General features: G+C 38.1%; 1 protein-coding gene across 1 annotated transcript; it reads left to right on the forward strand.

Moving 5' to 3' along the window:
- Nucleotides 1-15031: 15031 nt before the first annotated feature.
- On the forward strand, nt 15032-17308 carry LOC582575 (dopamine D2-like receptor). The gene has a single exon (XM_030997259.1). The coding sequence runs from the start codon at nt 15032-15034 to the stop codon at nt 16205-16207; it is 1176 nt and encodes a 391-aa protein (XP_030853119.1). The 3' UTR covers nt 16208-17308.
- The last annotated feature ends 3936 nt before the right edge of the window (nt 17309-21244 follow it).

A 21244-nucleotide genomic window follows, 5' to 3' on the forward strand; every position in this document is an offset into this window, starting at 1 on the left:
TCTCCCGAAAATTTGAAAATCGCGCCAGCCGGAAATTCGCTCAGTGGGGTGGGGGGGGGGGGTAGTGAGCTCATTTTGGGGGCCCTCGATAATGTGAAAATTGCGCCAGGGGGGGGCATCTCCCCCAAAAGATAGAATTCACGTGTTTTTACACGTTTTTTCCCGGGGGGCGGGCCCCCCGGTCCCCCTGGATCCGCCACTGCCTCTCTATACAAAGGAGTATAGCTCTGTCGCAACTTTAATCGCAAATGTAACTTTCGTGAGTGGTTTCCTGAAAGACAGTCTTCTCGAAGAAGCCTGAGACACAATAATAAGTTTGTGAATCCCCCAGGTGAAATCAAGACAGAACGCTATAGAAATAGTGATTTACCCTATCTGGTAAAGATGTTGAATCGTTCATAATGTCACACTTTTAATATATAATCTGCGTGAGTGCGTGTGCCGTTCGGAGCGTGTGTGCGTGTTTGTTTGAATTGGGTCAGTTTTTACTGCTTCTTGTTGTAATTTACCAATATGAGAAACACAAAAAATTTGACTTCTTGTGGAATATTATCTGCTGGGAGGCAAAATTAGGGCGTTTCCTCAATGTAATTCCCACCTCAATTAATTCAAGCATTTGAAAGTTTTTTTTATGCCGTAAACCCTGTATTAAACACTCTCATATTAAGAGTTTTGGACTTTAGCTGAAAATTATCGAGAAAACTTAAAAGACTCTTCTTGTATAGCGCACATCTCCGTCATGCTGTAACGTAATTCCTAAGGCTCTAACGTTGTTAACCATAATTATGTAGCGCTATGTCATATCGGGTACCCATTTACACCTGAGTGGAGAGTGGAAAACAAACAATCAAACAACAAACAAACAAAAACACGAAAGAGTAGGTTACTATTTTGCCCCCCCCCCTCTCTCTCTCTCTCTCTCTCTCTCTCTCTCTCTATTACTCTCTCCCTTTCTCTCTCTTTCTTATTATGTATCACCACTCCTCTCTCTATTACCCCCCCCCCCCCCGCCCCCTTTTTCCCCTCTCTCTTTCTCTCTCTCTTTCTCCCTTTCTCAATCTACACAAAATCACGTTATAATGCTGCATGGATTAGAGGGAAAAAAATTGGCCATTAAGTAACAAAACTATTATTTCTCGAATAATTCGTTTTAGGCAATAAATCACCTCTGTTTTGTTGTTCCTGGTTACCTCATCTTGATAGTCTCTTTCTTCCTCTCTTTCTCTCCCCCTTTAAATTATCCATGCATAATGAACGGGTCATGATGGTACCTAGTTCTATCTATTATTGCTTTCGAAGATTTTGATTCCCCTTTCTCTTTCTCTCGTTGAACACTGATCCTATTTCCATAATCATAAATCATAAACTGATTTAGTAGTAGCACCCCCTCGCTGAGGGATACAACGAAGATATACTTTTCATGAAAAATACTTCTTTGTCCAGTAAACAAGATTACTCATCTCAATTTGTTATTCTTCAGAAGCTTTCTTTTTATGATCTCCCTCCCCCTCCCGCATTACCCGTCTTTGCATAATGAATGGATATCAGAGGCCAACTCGCTGTAACAAAAAGGTGTACATTGTCAGTTGTAATGGAATATGTAATCTAACACAAATCTATTCCATAATATCATATATTTATTAGTAGTTTTATTTGTACCGGGTAGCATTGCCAGTTACAAAACTGCTTTCCACAATGGTCCGGTTGACCTAGAGTAAGTACATGCACGTACACAATGTAATTAAAGACTGAACTTATAATAGAAAGTGCTAATTTATATCCATATATAAAAAAAACGATATTACGGCAAACAGCAAAAATAAGTTTCCAATATTGAAGGCGACTTCGGGACTTTCGTTAAATAGTACGAAACGCAAACAGAAAATATATATTAAAAAAACCTACAGTACTCCTTAGATGTGGAGAGAAAAAATTGGTTCAGAGTTATTCAGCAGTTATTTGGTTATCATTATGTCCCTATAATATAGTTTAACGGTCGACAAGCATCATTATCATTTTTATTTGCCAATAAAGAGATTCAATTGATAGATTGATACTTATTTATTTGCATTTTTTTTTAATTTCATTTATATTTTAATGATTTTGAAGCGGGCGAAACGACTTTAACGCTGACATACATGGGGGATTATTATTGATCCAATTAACTTCCATAATTGCGAGATTATTATTGATCCAATTAACTTCCATAATGGCGAGATTATTTAAATAATTACCGATTATTGATTGGAGTTTCGCCATGTACGCGGCCCCAGACGAAGTTGCTTGCTCATTGTATAATAGCACCGGCACCCGCCTCAGGTGATCGCTCGTAGCGCATGCTCTACAAAATTGTCTCATTTCCATTTCAATTATATCCATCTCTATTTCGCTGGGGACCATAATTAGAATAAAAACCTTTAGGCAGTAAGTATGGCCAGAGAAGAGGATGGCCTCCATTTTGCACTTCTTGCATCTTCTTTCGGCCTTTACTGACCTTAAAGTCCCTTCGCATCGCCAGACGGCTTCACATAATTATTTATGATCCCATTATCACGAAATGGAAATATGAAGGTTCGGGCTCCGGGCTATACTTCCATCCAACTTCGGGGATTAAGAAGAAAGAAAAAAAAAGATCTAAAGAAGTAAAGTAATGAAGCAAAAGTATAATTACTATACTTATTAATTCCTTCTGAAATTATTTGTAAGAAAGATGCACAGTGAAACTGACAACTATATGTTTTTCCTCGTCTTGATATTTAGGTTATTATACTGTGACCGTCAAAATGTACATTGACCGGATGTTTTCATTAAATTTTTATTTTCATTAAGTTTCATTTTTGTATCTGATAATGTATTTTTTTCAATTTTGGTATTGGACCTTATGGCAGACTTCCTTGTGCTGAAAAAGTTTTTCAATAAAGCCTACTCCTATAAACATTTCACAGAAACTTACAAACTTGGGAGGATTATAAAAAAGGAAAAAAAAAACAAATCTGGTAGAGGGGGGGGGGTAACAAAAAGAAAAAGTCTCATCCATATGGGATATAACTGTAGATAGCCACTTTTCAAACAATTAAAAGCGTCTTCTTCACCAGCTATTTCAGATATAGGATATAGAAATTGAACATGAGAATTTGAAAGTGCGAAATGGTATTTTTTTTTAATTGAATAATATACCAACATGACCTTGTTAAGGGCATTTTCACTTCTTATGCGCCATATAACTACTCACTATAGAGTCTTATCCCAATCGGTGATGTCAAAATTCCACCGATCCCTTCTTGTGCGAGCGTCCAGAAACTTGATTTTAATGTCAATAATTACATTATTCATCGCAATAAACACCTTTGATAGATCAACAATTCTGTCGCGATTTGTTTCTCATTATGTTGATATTCACTCAACTTAAAGTAGCCCGGAGTTCGTGCAAAGGCTAATTCAAAAGCATGCACAAAACACGTCTTTCAATTTATTTCCTATAATTATATTAGTCTGTCAAGAAATGATAAAGAGGCAAATGAATATGGTGGACAGGCATTAGCCCGTAGCTTTGGATAGTAAGTAGAGGCGTAGATATAAGGGCAAAGGGGGCACCTGCCGACCCCTAAAAGAATGATAAAAGGGCAGAAACAGAAAAGGAGAAGGAGAAGAGACAGGGAGAGGGGCGAAGGGAACCAAAAAGAGATGACAGACCCCCTCCCCCGCTAAATTAGGGATTTCTTTGATTTGCATTACATAGTCTCAGTAAGCCGGATACCCCCACCCTCATGCCAATGTCTCTAGATATCTGGACTTACCCTTGTCCAGTGATAATAAGTGCTTTTTATCGGATTCAATCTGGAGAAGCAAAATATGAGTGAATTTCCCACAAGTGCAGGGCAACAGAATTGACCGATGACGCGTTACTTTTGAGCAGTTGATTATATTGATTAGAGGGCTTGAGAAGGAAGACAAATCTGTAAGTTCAATGAGAAGCACCTAAAAATCAATAACAATAGGGCAGAATCGTAGCGGACACGGGTAGTGGTACAATATCCTTCAAGTTTCAAGTTTCAAGTTTATTTGTTCCAAATTTTACAAAAATATAGACAAACATATCAAATAGAAATTATATATATATATAAACATGTATATACATAGTATGAGTAAGTTTCTATGACACTCATTTCATATGATAGATTTAGCAGAATATGGGGATCCTATTGAAAAGCAGTGCTTGTATATATCCCTGGTTAAATAGACTTTGTAGATATAAAAAACTAAAAACCGTAGCAGTACATAATTATAGAAAAGACGTAATTTAGAGGGTGGAATTTAAAACACAATGGAATAAGGAAATGTGTATACAAACGCATTAGCATCAATACCCAGTGCCATAAACGCTGATAAATCGATTGATTGATTGATTGATTGATTGGTTGGTTGGTTGTTTTATTCATATTCCATTCAAAATTAACAAAGCATAATTCATTTTACTAAACGCTAACATTTCTTTAAGTAATATGGAAGTAATAATCCTGAATCATTACTGATATGAAGGGATGTTCTGTAAATAACTAAATACGGAAACGAAAAGTGAACCTACTTTAATTACAGCTAGACTTTATGTATGTAGGCTCACTGAATCAAACTACATATACTAACTTAATCATACAGAAGGAGAAAAATCAACCACAGAATTCACGTACACTAGACTGAGACAAAAGTGATATTAAACAAAATACTAAAATGTTACGACTAAGGCTAGACAGATAGACAGATAGATGGATAGGTGGGTAGATGGAGAGCCGAGAAAGAGAGAGAAAGAGAGAGAGAGAGGGGGGAGGGGTAGGAGAGATAAAGGGAGAGGTAACGCGAAGGAGAATAGTAGTATAATGTAAGACCGGTCACATGCTAGTCATGGATGCGAGATGAAAAAGTCAACAGCAATGGAGAGGATAAAAACGGAAATGTATAACAAATCTGAGAAGAGAACATTTTAATATACAGAAACATGATATTAAAAAGGAATTTGCAGTAGAACAATATTATGAAGAAAGATTGTGCTCATTAAAGGTAAAGACCAGTTATGGTCACGCGATTGCATTGTGAAAGAAACGTTGTGGAATCGATCAGAAAAGGTTGATCATCTAGCATCTAGCATCTGCAAGGTTCTGGAATCATCAAAATGCTAAGAAATTTGGCCCATTCTTCGTAAAGTTACAAGCACTATACACAGAAAGATGTATATGGGACTACCCTATATCTCTCGCAGACCATGAGAGAAACAAATTTACCAAATATATGAATTAGTAGGCGGTTTCCCGGCAAGTTTTTTATCATCATGTATTAGTCAAAATATATTCTTTCACATGATTGGTAATGAGAGCTTCCATTTCATTTTTTGAAATTGGGGCGTTTCCAATACTGGTCTTTACCTTTAATAATACGAAAGGGAGTGTACAGTGCAAAGGAAGAGGGGGAGATGTGATGACATGGACAAAGGAGATACTAATAATAATATAGAAGAGAAAAAAAGAGAGAAAGAGAGAGAGAGAGGGAGAGAGAGAGAGAGAGAGAGAACAGTGAAAGGGTGGGATGGAAAGGAGCGAAGGTCATTGCAATGCGATATGTCTTTAAGAAGAAGATGATTACGTATCTCTTTAAAGAATTCCCTTTAGTGGTGCACAAGCAAGATCAACAAATAAAATACCAGGGAGATGGGAGGAACCTAAGTCATCAAATCACACATTCAGGATTCATACAAAATGATATCTTCCAGGGAAGACGTCCTTAATCCGAAAAATTAACACACCTCCATCATTGTGGCTTCAACCTTGTTCTATTCGTTATTGATAGTATTTCAGATTGAAAATTCAGCCCGAATTCGAAAACGTGACGAAATATTGTTACTTTCGTTGTCGTTGTTGCTGTTGTTTTTTGTTAGTGATGAAAGAGATATGTGAAGAGGTGTTGTGGACTATAACTGATCAGTCAATCGGACTTTGTAGCACACGATCCGGGGTTCGAATCCCTTTAGCAAGACATCAATCTACATAATTATGCCACGTTCCACGTATGTGAAGTAATAAGATAATGAGATTATTCCTTGAATGCTGAGCGTCTTTTCACGGTAGCCGTGCGAAAGCAGGGAAAATAACACGAATGCAGGGTCCTCAGGGAGAACAGTATTACGATGTTGCTACTCTGGGTTAATAAGGCCATATCAGTCAGTAGTAACAAAAGAAAGAAAATAAATAGAAAGAGGAATGCTCCTTAGAGACCAAAGATTTAAAAACAAAATTGTGAGTAGCTAGCGCAATGCCCTTCCAGACATAATAAGTCGTGTCATCAAAGAAAATGGTATAACATCCGTTAACCAGCGCGGTATTATTTAGCCTGCCTAGATACTTAGAGTTAGAGTCAATAATAACGAAAAATATTTAGACTGTGATTGTTCGTTGTGTGTCACACTATATTTGATCACATATTTCAATTTCACATAGGTAATTTTTTTCGCTCGGTCGCTACGCTCCCTCGGATAATTAAACTTGCTTTCGATTGATAATGATCCCTAATATTATATAAACTCTATTATATTGGTAAGGCCTACGTTATGTCTATGTAAAATAATAACTCTAAATAGGCTTATGCTTAAATTTGCTTCTGTACTTAAAATATGCTAAAACAAAGCTAAATTCTTGATATTTCCAAAGAAGACTGTTTCGAATATTTCTAAAAATGAAAATTTGCATTCCTCTTTCTGTGATATTGACATGTCAAGAAATATCACGTAGTTTTATCCCTGTATTATATTCCACAAGAGGGATTCAGTAGTAATTTAATTTGTTTTCATTCCTGGTTATTGTCATCTTTACGTCGACACTCAATTATCTATGTTACACTATAATTTTGAAATCTGTTATCCAATTTTATAAACTAAATGTTGAGAATGATCCTATTTGTTTGGATTTTAATCAATAACATTTGAATTGAATTGCATGAATTAAAGGAGAAATAGTGTATGCTTCGGGGGGGGGGGCATATGAAGGTAGGAAGCGTAGCTACTTTTCAAAGCCTAAGTTGTCGAAAATCTTTTTAGATGGCCCCTAGAGTGTTCCCCCCCGCCCCCCCCCCCCCCAAAAAAAATGGGGGGGGGGGGGAATGAAGAAAAAAAATGGGGGAAAAAATGGGACGGTTAGGTCGCGCCTGGTTTCAGCTCCCTTTATCACACAATCCTGCGCGCTATGAAGTAGTAGTATTAGAAGTAGTAGAAGTAATAGAAGCAGAAGAAGTAGGCTTAGTAGAAGTAGCAGAAATAGAAGTAGAAGTAGTAGGAGAAGTAGTAGTAGTAGTAGCAGTAGAAGTAGTATAGGAGTAGCAGCAACAGCAGCAGCAGCAGCAGCAGTAGTAGTAGTAGTAGAAGTAGTAGTAGTAGTAGTAGCAGTAGAAGTAGTATAGGAGTAGCAGCAACAGCAGCAGCAGCAGTAGTAGTAGTAGAAGTAGTAGTAGTAGTAGGAGCAGTGGCGTACGCAGGATTTTTTCAAGGGGGGGTTTTAAAATCGGGTCCAAAATTTCGCAACGACTCAGGAAAATTTGAAAATCGCGCCGGCCAAAAAGTCGCTCAGTGGGGGGGGGGGGGGGGGGGGGGGGGTGGGGGGGGGGGGGGGGGTAAGCGGACACTTTTTTTTCTTTTTTGGGGGGAGCCCAAAAAAAATCGCAACGACTCAGCCAGCCGAAAAGTCGCTCAGTGGGGGGGGGGGGGGGGGGTTAACGGACACTTTTTTTTTTTTTGGTCTCAAAAAATTCGCAACGACTCAACCGACCGCTGAATAAGCGGGGGGGGGGGGGGAGGGGGGGGGGGGTAAGAGGACACTTTTTTTGTCTAAAAATTTGAAAAATTGACATTTTGCTCTGTTGGGGGGGGGGTAAGGTCACCTTTCTTAGGTCAGCCATGGGGGTGATTTTTTTTTTTTTTTTTTTTTTTTTTTTTAAATAATTAAAAAAAAAAAAAATTTAAAAATCAAAGGGGGGGGGGGGGGGGGGGTTTTAGGATTTTTTTTAGGGGGGTTTACACACATAACAATACCGAAGGGGGGATTTAACCCCCCAAACACCCCCCTGCGTACGCGCCTGAGTAGGAGTAGTAATTAGTAGTAGTAGTTGTAGAAGTAGTTGAAGTAGTAGTAGGAGTATCATTATTATCAGTCATATCATTATTATCAGTCATATTATTATAATCAGTCATATCATTATTATTTATTCATTATTATCATTATTAGTTATTCATTATTATAATCATCATTATTATCATCATTTTCATCATCATCATATTCATCATAATTCATCATCATTTGGCGTTCACAATTAAAAACAGAAAATCAAGTATTTTTTTTGTTCTCGAAAGAATCTCGCATCTTTTTTTATCAAAAATAGAAGAAAAATAAACTTCTTTTTTTCTTTTTTTTTTTGTAAAATGAATTTATTGATAAATATATGCATTTGAACAAAACAAACAATCATACACAATCAATTGAAATAACATCGTAGCATCTTAGCATAGTTCAAATAAAACATGATTCGTTTTCTTGAATAACAGTGTTTTCAAAAATGCATATCTTTTTTGTTTTACAGTTCCTTTCGATCTTTAATCGATTGTGGATTAGTCTTTTGAAAATACAAAGAATAGAGACTTCATGAAACATGAGTTTGCGATTTTCTGCTTGCATAAATGTTAAATAAACTGCGTATTTTGCATATATGATAAGAAAATTTAAACTATTAAATATTTTGTTTTTCAATTTATAACCTTCAATTAAAACGAACTTGTCAAAAGAAAAATTGACATTGTAAAGTTTTCGAATTATGTCTCCAAATTTTAACCAAAACAATCTTGTGTGCTTGCACTTTACAAATAAATGGAGATTGTCGTGTAACTGATCATCATATAAACATAAGGGATTGTTACACAATTTCCATTTAAATAAATTATACCTATTTGGTAATAAGTTGTGTAATAACTTAAAATTGAATTCTGATATTTTGTTTTCTTTCATAGCTTGTAAATTAAACGACCAAAATAAACTTCTTTATACTAATAGGTTTGCGGCTACACACAAGGTTGATCATTATATTTTGCATCCGAGCGAAGTAATTCCTCTTTTCTTCCAAAAACATGGTATCACAATAGGAATGTTGGCTTTTCCATTAACTTTTCTGCGGCGAGGTCACTAATTACAACAGTGATTATAACGAGATTCTCCTTTGCTGTATTCCGAATTCTTTTAGATTCTTCAAGCCTTGGAAAACAGATTGGATTGCGACTGCTCTAATGGTAATGAGTTTTCAGTTTTAACTACGTTTGGATGTGAAATACAATAAGACTGTAACAGTCATCATAAACTAGGTTCTTTTGGAGAATGTAGCTTTCAATAAAAACGGGTCGCAAGATTTGCAATGATAGATTTGTCATTCCTACCAGTTGATCTGAGTAAGGACTAAGGATTCATTCATCAAGATCACAGTGTCTTACTATTCCTTGTATGTGACATTCTGTACATTAAAAAAAGCGAGCCATATACATTTTTTTTAGCTCGGTTTAAGAATTCACTGAAGCGTCAGAGCATCTAGTGATCATGGCGTTTATGTCGCAGTCGCTTTCAACGCCGTATCCGTCGACGGTTTCGTTGCGGGATGAAGAAACGAAGAACGTCCTCTTGGACGCTATCAACTCAACAGCCGAAACGGCTTTTTCTCAAGAAACACCTGACCTTACGTTATTCTTCATTCTAATATTCGTCGTACTTCTTCCGTTGTCGTTATTCGTGATCATCGGAAACACCTTGGTGATCGTCGCTGTCTACACAAGTTTTCAGCTCCGAGAACGAGTCTTCTACTACGTGGTAGGTAGCATGGCAGCTACGGATATGCTTGTGGGGTTTTCTATGACACCCGTCTATTACACGGCTATTTTTGTTGATTCTCTGAAGGAAAGCCTCTATTACTGTTTGTCCATGATTACTATCCTGTTGGTACCTTCAATGACGTCAATACTCCATGTTCTTGTCATCGCCACGGACCAGTACATCGCCGTTTTCTATTCTTTACAGTATCCTCAGATCGTAACTCAACGCAGGATATTTGCCACTATTGCCGTAATATGGGTGTTCGTTCTTTCATTCAATACCCTCCCTTACATTGGATGGAGGAGAAAACATCCTAATATTCCTTTACCTTACTGCTTTACCGACCAGGTCTGGACACCATCATTGCTTTGTTTTCAGTTTGGTCTGTGCGTCATAGCCCCTCTATGCATCATGATTGGTATCTACACGCGCATCATAAGTGCTGCGCGTCTTCAAGCAAGTCGAGTCGACGCGATGCCGCAAGAATTCATCGCAAGTGGTGGCGATGCCAACGCGGCTGGACAATTATCCGTCGGTTCGATGCACGACGGCATCAACCGACCTCAGGAACTACGAGCGCCTGTTGCCAGGATTCGTCGCGGGCCAACCATAGCCGAGTTGAAGGCCACAAAAACATCTGCCATAGTGCTGGGTACGTTCCTTGTCTTTTGGCTACCTGCGTACAGCGTGCACATAACATTTACATTCATCAACAGCAGTCGGACTGAACCGCTTCATAGCCCCACAATCGCCATTCTGCAAGCTGCGTCCAATATGCTACCATTCATAAGTTCAGCTGCTAACCCAGTCATTTATGCCTTTCGCTATCAGGAATTTCGCAGATCTTTCAAAAAATCCCTCAAGATTTCATTTTGACAACGAGAATAATCTGGACTACGAAAATCACTTATTTTTTCCTTCTTCAAATTTAACTTTCTTTTAACTCGCGCATTATAAGTGCTGCGCGTCTTCAAGCTGTTTTCACTCGTTTGAAAACTCAAGAGACCACTGCTGTTCCTCAAAGGATGTTGAAGTATACACAGAAATATTATTGTCAATATGTGCTGAAACAACAAACCTCCATTTTATTTGTCGAACGATATAATTCAGTATGTTGGGAAAAACTCAGGTGCAACAGGATAAATACGGTTCAGTCATTAAACATACCCAATCGCAGTCCCGTGCTCACCGCTGTTACGTTTGGTTCTATTCACCCTTTGTATAAAATAGCTTCGTACAGGGAAGATTCATTTGGCTTGATGAAGCTTTTTCATAAGAAAAGGAGACAACGATTGCCAACATGGTATTATCAAAGATATCCATCGAGAGGATACTATCTAACTGCATGATATTATCCAACAACATTATACTACCCAATGACTGGGTACTACATCCGATGACTGGGTTCTATCCATCGAAATGGGACTATCCAACGACAAAGTACTATCTAACGATTGGGTACTATCTGCAGGCTACTATCCAACGACTGTACTATATCCAACCACAATGTACTACTGCAACGACAGGATACTACCAAACGTCAGGGAACTATCCAACGACAGAATGCTATTTAGCGACAGGGCACTATCCAATGACTGGGTTATATCCATTGAAAGGGGACTATCCAACGACATAGTACTATCTAACGAATAGGTACTATCCAACGACAGGCTACTATCCAACGACTGGGTACTATATCCAACCACAATGTACTACTGCAACGACAGGATACTACCAAACGACAGGGAACTATCCAACGACAGAATGCTATTTAGCGATTGGGTACTATCCAACGACAGGCTACTATCCTACGACTGGGTACTAAATGTATATCCAACCGCAGTGTACTATCCAACGGCAGGATACTACCAAACGACAGGGAATTATCCAACTGCAGGGTAGTATTCAACGACAGATTACTATCCAACGATAGGGTACTATCCAATGACTAGGTTATATTAATCGAAAGGGGACTATCCAACGACATAGTACTATCTAACGACTGGGTACTATCCAACGACAGGCTACTGTCCTACGACTGGGTACTACGTGTTTATCCAACCGCAGCGTACTATCCATCGACAGGATACTACTAAACGACGGGGAACTATCTAACGACAGGGTACTATTCAACGACAGATTACTATTCAACGACAGGGTACTATCCAATGACTGGGTTATACTAACCGAAAGGGGACTATCCAACGACATGGTACTATCTAACGACTGGGTACTACCCAACGACAGGCTACTATCCAACGTCTCGGTACTACGAAATCCAACTGCAGCGTACTATCCAATGATTTAATATATATTATATTCCACATACTAAGAATCTTGTACTACGATTGGTCATAAGTAAATCACGTGATCAAAGATAGTTCGCCCATCATTGGTGGAAGAAGCAAAAAGTTCGTTGCCCTTTGTAGATAGTACTACTATCTACAAAGGGCAACGCACTTTTACTAAAGATAGAGGTACTATCTACAAAGGGCAACGCACTTTCACTGAAGATTATCCAAAAGCGCACTAAAATAGGCGTAATTAAGCGCGCATTACCAATGAGCGCAATTAAAGCAAACACATGCGCGCACCGTAACCTCAAGGGGTTGGGTTAAACTTTTAACCTTTTTGGTGTGAATTTGGGCCTGGTGTCTTTCATGTAGATGCCTACACGTCCTTTTCTTGTTGTAGTTATATTGTTTTTAGATGTGGAATATAAAGCAAATAAGTCACCTTTTGGTTTCAGGCGATGGCAAACTATCACTTCCTCGTCGATCAGAATGTATACGCTATCTTTCCTCAGCTTCGCTTCGGAAAGATAGCTACATCCTGATCGCCTCGGAAGTGATAGTTTGTCCCATCACCTTCACCAACGGTAGTTATTTGCTTACTATCCAGCGATAGGCGACTATTCGACGACAGGGTACTATCTAACGACATAATACTATCCAACGGTTTATTACTGTCCAGCGACAGGGCAATATCGAACGACAAGGTACTTTCCAAAGACAGAATACTATCCAATAATTAAATTATATCCAGCCATAATAAATTATGTAACCATTCAACGACATGGTACAATCCGACGACCGAAGACTATTATGGAGGCGCGATGGCTCAGTCGGTAGAGCATTGGTCTCGTTATCCGGTGACATGGGTTCGAAAGCAAGTCGATGCGCTAGTACCCTTTGGTAAGGCATTAATCCTCATTACCCTATTACCAGGTCCCTCAGAGAGGACCTTAAGCCGTCGGTCTTCTGGTTGCCTTACTAACAAGCATTTATTGCTTTCTTAGCTGTCAGGTAAAATAACCATCACTATCCTACTACTTAATACTTTCCAACGACAAAATATTATCCAACTATGAATGATAATTACTTTCGATTACACAAAACCCATATCCAAATTTTTTGTAGTATTATTATATTAACGAAACCCATATTTCCTTTTTTAATGTGTCTTAGATGTAGTCATGAAAATAATGTACACTTTATAAATGTAGATTTTTTAATGAATCATATCATTTTATACTTCTAATTGTTCATCTAATTCGAATATTTTGAAATCATAGCTTATATTTGACACATTCAAGTGAAACAGAGGGTAACAATGTTCTCACAACGCACGAAATTCAATTAAACGTGTATTGATTTTGACGTGTGTAAATGTTTGAGCGTATTTTCTATTGCTTGACATGGTGGCATTTTTAAACCAAATTATTTATAGATCTACAGTTGATTCTATTTGTCAAGTATATACTCAATAAGATAATGTGTTCCCAGGGTGGACAATCAAAGATTCTATACGATTGGCAATTTTACGCGAATAGATTTTCTAAAATTATATTTGCTTGAATTGTCGTGAGTAATAATATTGTACTATAAAGTGTTCCACCGGCGAGTCTGAATTGTTGCGGCACGAAGAGAAAGATGTTTCCTCATAATTGATAGTTCTACACTCGTCGCAGAAGGGCATTAGCACATTGTGAAATGATAATTATATCTTGACAATTAGGCACGTCTGGCGTGAATACTGTGATGTATCAGTAGTTTTCTTATTGAATTTATACAAATAAATAATTTGATGTATTCGTGGATGGTTATAGAATTCGCGCTAATGTGAATTGGCCTTTCAAGTTGCAATTTGCAATGGGCCTAGCACAAAATATACCATAACTGTGCACCGTTTCAGAGGAAAGGTGTTAACTTATTTCACAGAATCCCCCCCCCCCCCTCCAGCAGGCGGTCGTTTGTTCTCGCTTACGTATTAACTTGAAATATTCATATAGGAATCCGGACTTCTCGTATGCATCGGTTACGTCAGTCAATGGGACAATCGTCCAATCACAAACCAGTTGCGATACTCATAAAAAAAAATCGTTCTTTTTCTTCGATTGTGTCAAGCATTAAAAAAAAAACTCGAGAAATAAAAATGAACCCATTGTGGATACACCGGAAGGTTATTTGACCGAAGAAGAGTATTTTAACGTATTCCCTAATGAGGATCTCGAATCTTTCTACCAGCTAAAATATAGGACTATCCTTCACATTCACCTATTCTAACGTATGAATTACAACCGTATCCGCTTTCTTCTGCAAAATCGTTATTTCAGTCTCATAATGTCACCCGGCTGTTTTGGGAATATATTGATTTTGCTGCATATCTTCCCCTTGTGGAAGCGACAGATAAAAGAGACAGATAGAAAGAATGTATGCGCATGTCTTCACTCCGTCAGTATTCTTCGAGCTCGGGAAACAATTGTTTGACAAGATTGTATGAAGTGAAGAAACTTATACCACGCTGTACTAGAAATATACTGGATAGCTGCTCAAATCAGACATAAGCCACCAACTTTTGCATCGCCTATAGATGTGAAACTGAAACTTGAAAGGTTTAGATTATTGTCAGCATTTGTGCTTGCTTTTATGAATACTTCCTTATTGCGTTGCCATCTTAGCTCTTGAAAGCAAACAAACAGTTCGACATTGTAATTAAAATAATGTATTTCAATGGTTCAATCAAGCACAATTAATCAAGGCTATCTTTCACTGATATCATACTAACTTTGTTAGGAGAAAGGACAGGAAATTGATTAAATTATCGAGCGTCTGGATTCAATGCAGTAAACAGCATCCGATGTTATTATGCAGTTTACATCGCAGGCGTCATCAACGCCTCCGTTGTCGGTTTGGATGCTGAATGAAAGCCTCGAGCTTAGCACTGAAATACTGTTTACATCCGTGTCTCTTATCAACTCATCGATCGAATCGTCCGCTTCTCAAGAAAACCCCGATCTCACGATTTATGTTGTTTTGATATTTGTCGTACTACTGCCGCTGTCGATATGCGTTCTCGTCGGGAATATTCTAGTGATCATCGCTGTGTACAATAGCTTCTACCTTCGGGAGCGAGTTTTCTATTACGTCGTAGGAAGCATGGCAGTCACCGATTTACTTGTCGGCTTTTCCATCATACCCTTATATTACGCAGCTATCTTTGTTCAAACAGTGAAGGAGAGTCTTTACGGCTGCATGACTATGATAAGCATCGTGATGATACCAAGCACCATATCAATACTGCATGTTCTCATCATCGCTGCCGATCGGTACATCGCCGTTTTCTATTCCTTGGAGTATATACGCCTGGTCACAAAACGGAGAATTTTCATCACCATAGCTGTAATATGGGCATTTGCACTTGTACTCCACTCTTTCCCGTTTGTGGGGTGGAGGAAGACAAATTCCGATCCAAACTTCGTCATGCAGTATTGCTTCACGGACCAGTTCTGGACACCATCATTTGCATGTTTTCAGTTTGGTCTCACAGTCGTAGCCCCTCTCTGCATCATGATTGGTATCTACGCACGGATAATTGGAGCTGCGCGTCATCAAGCGCGTCGAGTCGACGCGCAACAGGAATTCGCCTTCAATAGAAGCGAGGCGAATGGGCAGTTATCCATTATTTCTGCCGACGTCGAGAGCAACAGCCATTCTTGTGAATCGCAAGCCCCTGCCGTCAGGATCCGTCGCGGGCCAACAACGGCCGAGTTGAAGGCCACAAAGACATCAGCCATAGTGCTAGGTACGTTCCTTGTATGTTGGTTGCCCGCATACTGCATCCATATATCGTTCACATTCATCAACAGTAACCGGCCAGAACCGCTCCATAACCCAACGATTGGTCTCCTGCAAGCTATGTCCAATCTCCTTCCCTTCATTAGTTCTGTAGCTAACCCTGTCATTTATGCCTTTCGCTACAAGGACTTCCGCAAATCGTTCAAACAATCGCTTCAATTTTCTTTTTGGCGACGGGGAAATTAATCTTTCTTGTCTAAAACACAATTGCTTTAAATTTTCGAACTTAAAGGACATTAACCAAAGAATAATAAATATTTAGCCGAGGAATTGGGAGTGAGACTCTTATCTCCCCGATTGAAAGTAGATTAAACGTCCATTTTTCCTCTGAGCAGACGCTGTATGAAACTGGCAATTTGTACGAAACGATGATTATATTCAAAATGAATTAGCAGACTGAGCCAGACTGATATTTCAGTAGTAACACCGACATGACTGACCGACATAGGCTAATACTTCAGTCACACTGCCAACCCAACTCTTAACCAACCGATTCTTAGCCACTTGGGGGTAATATAATGATTTGTTCGGTCTGTTTTCGGTTGGGGTCCAGTCTCATTGTGGTGTAGTTATTGTTTGTAATTATTGCTGTATCAAAATATGATATATTTGTCAGTGTATGCCTTGTCTTCACCAGTAAGTATTAAGGAAGTGTGTGACAATGAGACGTTCAACTATTGCCATATCTTTTGAATATACCCCATTAAAACCGATGAGGCCGATAACAGACCAAAACAAACAGAACAAAACATGATATTGTCTGGAATGGCAAAAAATTAGTCGTTTTGAATATGGTTCGGAATCGGTATGACTGAGGTATCATTCATACGATCTTCAAGAAAATCTAAGTCTGCATGGTTGGGAAATGTTCTCGCAAAAGGAAATCTGTGTAGGGCAGGAGTATCAATCAATCTGTCTGCGTATAAAGACCCGCAATCTTTGTAAACTTATGGCCAGAAATCTATCCGTTTCGAAAGCAAACAGATTGAAAGACCGGAGGTAAAATTCCATTTCATTGCTGTGAACGACAACGCTTAAATTATTTTTTTGCTTGAAGTTTGAAATCAAATGCGATTGTTCATCACTGTATGATACACGTTTGCACAGTTACACCAGTTTCACGGTTCTTCTGAAAACGTTTGACAACATATTTCAAGAAAATACATTTTCAGTTGAAAAATAGCAGTGAATACAGATGTAGCATGATCGAAGATTTGCAGATATTAATAAGATCGCTAAAGATAAACTTGAATTCTGGTAAAAAAAAGAAAATGAATGCTCACAGAATCAAACGAAACTTACACTGAATGTTCAAGATTACAAATAAATGTCATTTGCCAAACAATTTTGGTAGAAAATGTATACTGGCTGAGGAATGAGCTAGAAAGATAAGGAAATCAATTATAGTTGGCCCGACACCATTTGTGTTGTCCTATATATATCTTTCTGTGTACAGTGCTTGTTACTTTACATGCTACATGATCAAATTGTTCTGATCCATTCCACACCTTTTCTTCCACAATGCAATCGCATGACCAGAACTCAACTTTATCTTTAAGCTAACGGGTACATTTTCAGTTGATTATCTTATTTCTTTAAACAGTAGGCTATACTCATGGGGGAGTAGTGGCAACAACGGAAAGAAGTAGAAGAATAAAAATGAAAGACTGACCCCTTCATAAAGATTATATTTGTGTAATCATGTATCATTTTGTATCGCTCGTTAAATTTTGCGATATTTTCTCGTATTCCGTCTAATACCAATCTCTTCACACAAAATGGCAAGCATAATACACTTTAGTGAACAGTGGCGTGACTATGTGGAGGGGCGCTTGGATGCACGTATCCCCAATAAAATTGTGAAACAAAACAAAAATTGGAAAGGGAAGGGGCGCAACGTGAAAAACAAGATGGCGGCACGTACTCCTAAAAATAAAAATAAAAAGGGGGAAATAGAAAAGGGAGGGGGAAACAACGTGAAAAGAATGTGATATGACGTCTTTCCACACTTTCCTCTTCTTTGAAAGCTTTGTTCTCTTGCAATCTACCCACCTATATAACTTTGATGCCCTCTTCCATGATACAAATGTTTCCTAAAAGGATAAACCCACGCTACGCAACTCTCTTTTAAAAATAATCAATAATATGTTATGATGGTAAAATAAAATCTTATAAGAGTTATGTGGGAGGCAACATAGCATGAAATGAGCGTTTCTATTCTGAATGTTTTACATAATTAACAATGTCTATATCTACTTGCAAGGATTGAAAATCTAAAAAAAGTCATGCTCTTTGTTGTTGTTTACTTGTTTGTTCATATCAATGGTAGCTATTATCTTGTAGCTGGTGTGAATGAGTAATTAAATTAAATTTTGTGAATTTTTGATTCGTGAAATTTTGAGTCCCGTCTCCTGTGTTAAAGGATTTGAGCTTTTACTTATCGAGTTTTCCTCTGCAAGGCTCACATCACGTGTTTGATTTGATATTAAATTTTGTCCGTTGGGTAATTACATTTTACATCTTAGACCTGTAGACGTTTTGTAGTGAAACCAGGAAATAAGAACGCAGGAACAAGTGTATACGGTTCAAAGTCCTTCTGCTTTATTAAAGTTGAGGCAAAATATCAAACAAAAATAGAACAGCTGGTCTAAATGACTATTGGGAATCTTCCCACTCCCTTCGGATACATCTCATCTCTACATGCCCTAGTCTATATGCCTCGTGCCCTTTTATCCGTTCTTCTGGTGTGTCGAGCCAGACACATAAGTGCATGAGTACAAAACATTTGCATCACATATTTATAATAGGCAAAGAAATCTATACCACCTGACTGCATGCCTGGTTGCTATATGGTGAAAGGGGGATTCTATAATGGGAGTATACTGACAAAAAGCATGCCACAGAATTAGCATTTTTATAAAAAGCTAATGTATATTGCCAGACACAAAAGTGCATGAGTACAAAACATTTGCATCACATATTTATAATAGGCAAAGAAATCTATACCACCTGACTGCATGCCTGGTTGCTATATGGTGAAAGGGGGATTCTATAATGGGAGTATACTGACAAAAAGCATGCCACAGAATTAGCATTTTTATAAAAAGCTAATGTATATTGCCAGACACAAAAGTGCATGAGTACAAAACATTTGCATCACATATTTATAATAGGCAAAGAAATCTATACCACCTGACTGCATGCCTGGTTGCTATATGGTGAAAGGGGGATTCTATAATGGGAGTATACTGACAAAAAGCATGCCACAGAATTAGCATTTTTATAAAAAGCTAATGTATATTGCCAGACACAAAAGTGCATGAGTACAAAACATTTGCATCACATATTTATAATAGGCAAAGAAATCTATACCACCTGACTGCATGCCTGGTTGCTATATGGTGAAAGGGGGATTCTATAATGGGAGTATACTGACAAAAAGCATGCCACAGAATTAGCATTTTTATAAAAAGCTAATGTATATTGCCCAAGACTCTCCAAGGATAACACTCGCTTGAGCGCAATTTCCTCCTGTATTGTGTACATCTATTCTTAGCTTGTCGCGATAATTTTTCTGTATACATGTATAGTGTTCAATGATGACGACAGTACTCGATCATTTTTTTTTCTTCAAAATTTTCCCATTCCACAGGGATCTTTTTATACTAAAACAAATTCGTCAAATGGAATCATATACATCGACAAGAAGGCTCATGGAAAACAAGGTGTAAACAATGATCAAAATGGCCTCCCCCCAAAAAAATTGGTAGGTGGAGAAAAATACAAATGATAAAACGAATACTTCAATGAACACTAATATGGTGAATACGTTAAACTTGTCATGTTATCGCCACTCTCAACACAATTAGATAATAATAATGTTTGATGTCAAGTAATTGATGACTGTGATGGTGTTGATCTCGACCACATTGGCTTTCTATAATAAGAAATTTGGGAAGGAATTTCATTATTATAGAATGATCCAGTGTCACTCGAATGAGGCAACTACCATGGTAACAGGGCTCAACAGCAAATACAAATCAAGGTTTCCTTGGTAGCATTGGCGTATCGAGGGGTGTTTTAGGTGTTCAAACACCCCCATTTGCATTAAGCATTTTAAAGATACCTTTTAAGTATGCCCCCCCCCCTTTACCAAAAAAGTGCTCCTTACACCCCCCCCCCTCCCCCCCCCCCCCCCCCCCCCCGCCTGGTCACCGGCTGGCTGATTCGCCGCTAAATATTTTCTTACGAATTGGGCAAAAAAACACCTCCCCTTAAAAAAATCCTGGATACACCCTTGCATGGTAGTTACTATTTATGGCAAAGTGACCATCAATGGTAAGTTTTGTGCAACGGGGCCCTTGTGCATATGTCTTTTTGGAACAAAAAAAATAGACAGTTTGAGAAATATGCCAAGTTATTTAAGTTACGACAAGTTACACAAGCTAACAACTGTTACAGAATTAGGCCTTTCATACCATTTCAATAATTATGTATATGTGCATTTTTTTTAATATTTAGTTTATTTCAATGAAGAAGTTTAATTTCCGCAGCGATAAATGCCTTAATTTTGCTCCATCGCTTTGCTCGCTCAAAATTTTAAAATTGGAAAATCTTTGAGAGACATCAGCCCCCTAGGAATAATTGGCCTCGAAATGTCATTTGAATTTACCAAATAACATAAACAGAATCTAGATAATATGAACAATTATTGGGGTGGGATGCAGCCCCCGCGTCATAATCCTGAATATCGTTGATGTATATTGAATTTGTTGTGGTAAATGACTTCATGTGTTTAAAGGTGGGTTGACTACCCCCCCCCCCCTCCCCGAAAAATGAAATAAAAAATAAAAAGTTAGCAAAGCCACAGATATAGAAAGTATTTTTTCTTTTTTTCAGGGGAAGAAAATCGTTATTTTGAAGAAATATAAATAATACACTGGCCTTATACGAGAATAATGAATCAATTAAACCACAATGAATAACTTCCATTTCATTTTATCGATTAACACCACACTCATAGGCATACGAGGCGAAGCTTGATGACACTTTGCGTCGGAAATTGGGTACTTGCCACTTCATATTAGGACTGTGAGGTGGATTATTTGTAATATACATATCTTTTTTAAGTAAACTTTGATGAAGAAATAAATATTTTCCTCGTTTCTCTCGCATTAGTTGATACTCCTGAAAATTGATTGATATTCGTGCAAAATTAGGCGT

This window comes from Strongylocentrotus purpuratus, unplaced genomic scaffold (genome assembly GCF_000002235.5).
Source record: "Strongylocentrotus purpuratus isolate Spur 01 unplaced genomic scaffold, Spur_5.0 spur5_scaffold_4, whole genome shotgun sequence".
In the NCBI taxonomy this organism is placed as follows: domain Eukaryota; kingdom Metazoa; phylum Echinodermata; class Echinoidea; order Camarodonta; family Strongylocentrotidae; genus Strongylocentrotus; species Strongylocentrotus purpuratus.

Excerpts from the sequence above, each read along its gene's own strand:
- LOC582575 (XM_030997259.1), top strand. The coding sequence starts at position 15,032 with ATGCAGTTTACATCGCAGGCGTCATCAACGCCTCCGTTGTCGGTTTGG.